At 39.3% G+C, this 7,454-nt stretch overlaps 1 protein-coding gene across 1 annotated transcript; it reads left to right on the forward strand.

Moving 5' to 3' along the window:
* Positions 1-5: 5 nt before the first annotated feature.
* On the forward strand, positions 6-527 carry LOC104073238 (alpha-(1,3)-fucosyltransferase 4-like; the record flags this gene model as incomplete). Its single annotated transcript, XM_009572939.1, has 1 exon — positions 6-527. A coding segment is annotated over one exon (522 nt), but the record flags the coding sequence as incomplete, so codon positions are not given.
* Between the last annotated feature and the right edge of the window lie 6,927 nt (positions 528-7,454).

The raw sequence follows: 7,454 nt of genomic DNA on the forward strand, positions 1-7,454 counted from the left end.
GGCTGGTGGCCTGGGTCATCAGCAACTGGAACGAGGAGCACGCCCGGGTGCGCTACTACCGCCAGCTGAAGGAGCACCTCGCCATCGATGTGTACGGGGCGCGGGGGCTGGCGCTGGCCGAGGGGGGGGTGGTAGTGGAGACCATCTCAGCCTACAAGTTCTACCTGGCCTTCGAGAACTCCCAGCACACCGACTACATCACGGAGAAGCTCTGGAGAAACGCCTTTGCCGCCAGCGCCGTGCCTGTTGTCCTCGGACCCCACAGGGCCAACTACGAGCGCTTCATCCCCCCTGACTCCTTCATCCATGTCGACGACTTCCCCAGCCCCCGGCTGCTGGCCACCTACCTGAAATTCCTTGATAAAAACAAACCCAACTACAGGAGGTATTTTGCCTGGAGGAAGAAGTACGAGGTCCACGTCACTTCGTTCTGGGACGAGCATTTCTGCAAGGTTTGTGAGGCCGTGAGGACAGCTGGGAATCAAATCAAGACTGTACGAAATCTGGCCAGCTGGTTTGAAAGCTGATGTTCCTGGCAGGTGAGGCTTGTCTGGGCCGCCCGTGCCCGCAGGGGGCTAAAAAAAAGGAAGGATGGATCTCACAGAGATCATTAGCCGAGGTAGTACGCAGAAGGCTGTCATCAGTGAGAGAAGCATACAGGTACAGGTAAACAAGCTGTGAAAAGCTTACAAAAGGAAGATTGTTATTAAAGTGCAAATTTATGGAAGTACAAAGAAACATCAGGCAAGATGATTCTTAAAGGGCAAAGTTAAATTTCCAGAAGTCGTACAGATCTGAAACCTTTACAGTTGTGCACAGCTCAACATAAATAACCGATGCCAAGTTCTTCAGCCGTACAGCTGAAACCAATTTTGTCGGCTATGACAGCTTCCTGGACCATGAAACTTTCTTCTGCTTACGGGGGATACATGATCAGCGCTGGCTTTCTGTACTCCGAAGACAAAAGTGAATATTTTTAACAGTGATTATTATGGGTGTGAAAGCTATTTGCAGACAAATTCTGAGCCACAAGTGTTGAATGTAAGAATGTCATGATACAGTAGCACTTTTTAGCAATGTTTGAAATTGCAGCAGCCAACTAATAATGCTTTGAGCCAAATAATAATTCCATTTAGGAAAAAGTGTATGGAGGGGACTGGATCTGAGTGGAACAAACAGCTCAGATGATGTAGAGTATTTCTTCCACTGCCTACCGAAACCGTAGGTGTGTTTATCCTGTATGAAAGTGGAGAAGAACTTGAAGTACAGGGAAAGACAGACTGTTGGAACAGGAAAAAAGTTGGAACATTTCCACCCTCCCTATTCAGGAATTAGAAAATGTTTACAGGAATCTGCATGTTTTTCTCTGCAAAATTACTGCCATATAGGAAAAAGCAGGGAAAGGCTCAGAACTACAGGGTTTTTATTACTACATTGAATATGTATACAGAAAGGCTAACTTCTCTCGTATCATTAGACAGTCCTGTTGCGCAGCGATTGTTTTAGTTTATGGCACGCATTTTAAAAAATTCTGCTGGGTGACAGACTACTCAGAATGCTGCTTTGCTGTTTGTAAAATAATAATTACCAAAAAAACCCACCCCAAAACTCAATTCCCAAATCACTGCCTTTCAAAAAGAAAATTACTGTAGAGAATAAGGTCTAGACTGTTGGTAAAATACAGATTGTGTGGGGAAAGAATATGAAAAGGGAAAGATTTAATATTTTTTTTTCCTTTGGTTTTGAGGGTTTTTTCCAGATTCCTAAGATAAAACTTCCTTCTCTCAGTACCTACCGGGAACATTTATGGTAGTTACTCCCTTTCAGATTCTGCCATTTTGCTGGAGTCTTCCTGGTAGTCAGTGTATGGTTACTTCTTGGTTACGTGTAATCTTGCTTGATGAAATCCAGAAAGAAACTTGAAATGCAATTACACATGCTCAGGAAGCTGAGCCCTCCTTGCCCTTTGCAACTATAAGGTTTAGTGGCAAAACATGATAACCCACGAGAGTCCTGCACAAATGATTAAGGGATTCGTCCAGCTCCTATTTAAGGGGCTGGATAATCCATGGGGTTACCCAGAGACTTCTCTCGGAATAAAATCATGGGCACAGAACAGGTGGGGAAAGAAGAAAGTCAGTTGCAAATAAAAGATGGGCATCAGAACAGGTGAGTTCACTGGTGTTTGTGAGTCATAATTAGGTTAGAAAAGGTTTAGATTTTACTTGAGCAGGAAGGGATGTCGGGTAGGTGCTTTTAAGATTTATGAGCTGGCAGCCTACTGTTATTTATTTTAAATTATATGTTCCCCATGATTAGGTAAGCATGGAACCAAGAATTGTTAAAAAAAAAAAATCTAATAATAATGAAGTTCATTAATAATTTGCACAGATTTACCAGATCAGATCTTGCTGGCTCCTACGTTTATTCCCTTCTGCTTTTGTGCAAGGAAGGATGGCTGAAAGTACTTCATGAACCTTTCTGTTGTTAATGTCAGAGTTGTTTGTTATTAATGAGTTGCTTCTGTTGTTAATGTCAGAAATTTTATTGGGAAAGGAGAGAAGACAGTCAACGCTATGTGGAGTGTAGTAGGGATGGTCCCTAACACTGCATTTTCACTTGAACAGGTCTTAAGTGATTGTTTAAAGCAAAAGCATGTTCTTCATGGCATGCTCATCTGTTTCTCTACCAGTGGTTACTACTCCCATAAAATTGGTTTTGATAATTTTAAAAATCTAATTTAAATGTAGCATTAACAGTAATAGCTAAGTGTCAGGATGATAGAATCTGTCTACCTTTGAATTATACTTTTTTTCTGTTCAGTTTTTATCACAGTTCATGTAAATGTATACAAAAATCCGATCTTAAAAGTGGTGAACTAATATTTAAGTTTGCACTACTTTTTATCAGTCTGCTGAAACTGCATTTTTTTCAGTTGTCCTAATTTTTTTAGCATTTTCTGAAAGTTTCCAGGCACACAGTTCTTCTGTGTAATCATTAGTAATGCCACAGGCAGAAGATCAGGCTACAGCAGCACGGGAATTTCCAAAGATCACAACCGATACTTTTTTTCTCAGCCTCTCTAAGAAAAGCAGTTGAAATCTTTGATGAACTGGAGTTCTGTAAAATTCAGAAAAGAGCTATGCAATAATTAAAGCAACACATTTGAATAAGATGTTCACAGTTGTGCTGTAAGTTATGCATTGAGTATATTCAAGAATTGTATAATGAAAACTGCAGTCTTGTAATAATTATTGCAGAGCTCTTGCTTTGAGAGAAAAGAATCTTTTTCTAGTTTCATAGTTCTTGTGTTAGCGTTGCACACTTTTCCCTTTAGATTTGGGAGGAAATTCAGCCCTAGTCTACAGCTGCTGAAGTCAGTAATACAGCAGCTCTATAAATCTAGTTTGGTTTTTGGCGGATCTGCTCCACAGGCTAATAGTGTACCGGTATAAGCTAAGGACTGGCTTTTGTAATTCACTTTGTAGAGCCCAAGTTCAATGGTGAATAAAAAGTTTGAGCAAATTGGATTGTAGGTCAGGTACCAGACTCCACAAGATATTGCAGGTGATGCATATAATCCATCTGTAAAAATTAGGCAAATATATTTTCTATTTTAAGTAGAAAAGTCTTTTTGGATACATTTTGAAAAAGTGTTTTATTCCATGCCTTAAAATATTGGGGTGGAGGGAGAGAAAGGAAGATCATTATCTTCTGGTTTTTATAAGGAGAAGAAATAGTATTACTTTTTGATTATGGTGTAAATGGAATAGAGAATTATGTGATCCTTTAAGTTACATATGGTATCTCAGGGAATTTTATACTGTAGAGTTTCTTAATCTTCATAGAATGAAGTAACTTTGTATTAATTATTTAGACTGACAATAAAATTAAAGAAAGGAATTAGCACAAAATGACCGTATTTTTTTATTTTGTCATCTTTCTGTGTTATGAAAGCTGTAGAAAACTGCTTTTTAAAGAGAATGAATTTCTTTTCATGTTTGTTTAATCAATAGAAGTGGCTGATTGTTCTCAAAGTAGTCAGGCCGTCTGAGGTTAGGAATGAAACCTGGTTGTGCCAGGAGAAAAATATTTTCGTAGGAGAGGCTGTGCTGAGTTATTTTCATAGTATGAAAAGGAGCATTTATTGAAGTTCAGTGTCTTCTGGAAAAATATCATTTCAACAAAACCAAAAAACAAACTTTCTCTTGACCTACAGAGAATTTGAATGTGATTGGATTTTTTTCCCCCCTTAAATTTCAAAATGAAATTGAGATTGTGTTTATTTTGATATTCAGCATGTAGTGCTACAGCTATCTCTTTAGCTGCAGCTTTTTTCATGCTTGTTCATCGTTGTCTTCAACTGAACAACAAAAGACAAAGGGACCGAAGCTCTTTTCCATAAGTTTTTGTTAACACCGGTTGCAGCAGACGTGATTGTTTACCTCTCTCTTTAGTCATCTTCTGTACTGCTTGGTGCATAGTACTGAGAAATTTCAGCACTTCTGAAACTTCCAGCCTATCCGGGATGGGGTAGGTGCTACAGTCCTCACTTTTCCCCCCCCTCAGGTGATTGATGTTGTATCACCATCACATTTAACTTTTTTAAGTAGAGCTTAAACTGACTGCTTGTTTACTCGTGCCCGAGAAGGGGAACGTTTTTTTGCTGGTTTTCCAGACCAGATTGAACTCTGGGTTGGGGAAACTGGTGGAAATATTTTTCTGCCAAACATTGGGTGCAGTTTGTTCAAGCTTGTTTGGCGACTCTTGAGAAGTGACTTAAGCCTGATTAAACTCACTTGCACAGCTCTCTATCCAACGGTCATATAAAATGATATTTGTTTTAAGAATGTAAACAGTCCTTTGTAGGGAGCATAGAGCTGACTCAATCTAAAATCTGTTGACAAGAACACAATGACTTAACATGAATTTTAGTGGTATTTAACTAAAGATAAATCAGGATCCAAGTATAAAAGCCTATTTCTAATCAGTAAAAAAAGTCATTATTTGAATAACTTAGGTGTCGCTTGTAACCAACTCAGTTTAACAATTATGATCTGTATAATTCTGTATTTTCTTCTGTATGGTCAGTTTAAAAACAACACTTGAGGCCAGAGTATCTATGTCTACTCTACATTCTGCAGATGTTTTGCCTTATGATCTTGAGCTAATTACTTAAGCCTAAATTTGGCACAGTGGGAGCTATTCCTGAGAGTCTCACCCCAAAGAATATCTGAGAGGAATAAGACAAAGCCTGGTTTTCAGGAATGCTTGGAGAGCTGCAGGGATTTGGCACTGCTGGTGGTAAGGTGCTCGGTGTGTTCAGGAAGCATCCTGAAACTACGAGCCCCTTTTAATTGGAAAATTTTCTCTTGAGGAGTAAATACTTCTCTAAAGTCCTTCAATGATTTTAGGTCCTTGGAATTATAATTGCATGGGTTTAACTTCTGCAAACAGAGTTAAAATTGGACTTTATTTCAGTAACGCTCAATATTTTAATAATATTCTTTTAGTAACTATCAAAAGATAGTCCAAAATTCAAAACTTGCATTTCTCTCTATTTATTAAACCATCTTTTGAAGTTAATCAGCACACAGGTTGTTTGTATGCATTATGGAAGACAATTCTGCATTTGCATCCTCACATTTGCCACTGGTGTAAAAGATGCTCTAGGTATTTTGGATGATGGGAAGCTAAGTGCAGGAAGAAGCAGAGCACTAGCAATGCCCAAGCTGTGGCATACTATGGTTCTGAGATCCTGATCACAAGAGTGCCTATGACTGGAAATTGGCCGTCTTGTTTATGAACAGAAGGCAGAAAGATGATTGCAAATAGAAAGTGTAGATTATCAGATTGTGAATATATCTTGGTGCATTCGTAATGTTGCCAAATAAGTTTGTGCAGTGTTAAAGATGATTGATTTATTTGGAGCAAGCACAACAGCACTATGTGGAATACAGCAAAATAATTGTCCTAAATGCAAAGTTGGATTTAAAATGGAAAAATGATACCAAAATTACAAAAAAAAAGAAAATAATGGCTTGCAATTGCAGGAAAGCATGGATATACATTTTAAATTCTTAACTGTGAATGAAGAGAATTTTCTTGGAAATGCTGACTAGCCCCAATTAAAAACAGAGAACATAGCTTCAGAGTCGTGCTTGTGCTCATGCTTACATCTGTTTCTGAATAGGAATGGCCTCCTGAGATTAAGGCAGAGCTCTGAACGTTTTTATTTCCCTTCCAGTCCCAAACCTACATTTTGCTTGGCTTAATGCTAGTTTCCCTTCTCTGTCATTCACACGTTGCTCCTCAAATGTGCACAGGCCTGTGGCTCTGATGGCTTCTTACAATGGAGACAAGAGCTGCTCACTTTGGGGAAGCAGAGCTAAGAAGAAACAAGTTAATATATGGATGTTTGCTGAGAATTTTGGTTGGATTTTGCAGTAGTCCTGGCATAAATGGAAGTAAGCATTAGAAGCTGAAGACAAAAGTGAGAAGCATGTTTTATGGTAGTATTTTGTCCGAGACCCCAGCCTGGAGTGAAACATTTAATCAGATTTTAAGGCTGAGACTTTATGCTGTGAGTTTTCTATTTATTAGTGAAGATTATTTTATCAGGTACCCCTGAAGATTCCCACTGCTATACTCGCTCAGAATCACAGAATCATAGAGATGGCCCATGAACACAAAGACTTCATTCAGTATGTCTGTGCTCTGAAAAAATGGGTTAGGTTAGTTAGAGCAGAATTTGTGCTGGGTTCAGGCTCTGGTAAAGCACCGTCAGGCGTATTCATGAAAAAACACAGGTTCACCGCCCTGTCTGTTACAGTGACTGTGGTGAGGAATGTTTTCTGCACTGACTCTTTGGAGAAAAGCTAGAGCCTGCACAATGCTGAATTACTCTTCCTCGTAATTCAGAGTGGCGTTTTATTCCATTGTGCTGCCATTGTGTCAAACCTAGATTTTATTCTTAAATACAGATATTAAATGTATTCTACCATTTTACAAAAGTACTTTAAAATAATAACAAGAATTGAAAAATATATTTCACTGGTGTAACTGGGAAAAGGAAGTTGTTTGTGGATTTATAGCACTGAGCTAAGAACCAGGATGTTTTTGCTGTAGAAGTTTCCACTGTAGTTGTGGACAAGTAAGTTATTTATTAACATAGGGCTGGTCTGAAGCACTGGGTCCTGTCTTCTGCAAGCTTCACTTTAGGTCCTCTGGGACTGATCCTCACTTTTGCAGGAGCATATTTGATTTCCAGAGATACTTCAGGCATACACAGCTGCAGTCAGCTGCTTGCATCCTGGGCTTTATCTGCTTGTTTCTACCTCTGCCCCTGTGTGACAAAGAGAGGAGCTCCTCTGTCTCTTCTCTTGCAATCTTCTGTCCCTTTTCCATCCTCATTCTGGACAATGCTCTTAGTGCTGGAGGAGGGTGAAGATGGA

The sequence above is a fragment of the Fulmarus glacialis genome, unplaced genomic scaffold (assembly GCF_000690835.1).
Source record: "Fulmarus glacialis isolate BGI_N327 unplaced genomic scaffold, ASM69083v1 scaffold7792, whole genome shotgun sequence".
Lineage (NCBI taxonomy): Eukaryota > Metazoa > Chordata > Aves > Procellariiformes > Procellariidae > Fulmarus > Fulmarus glacialis.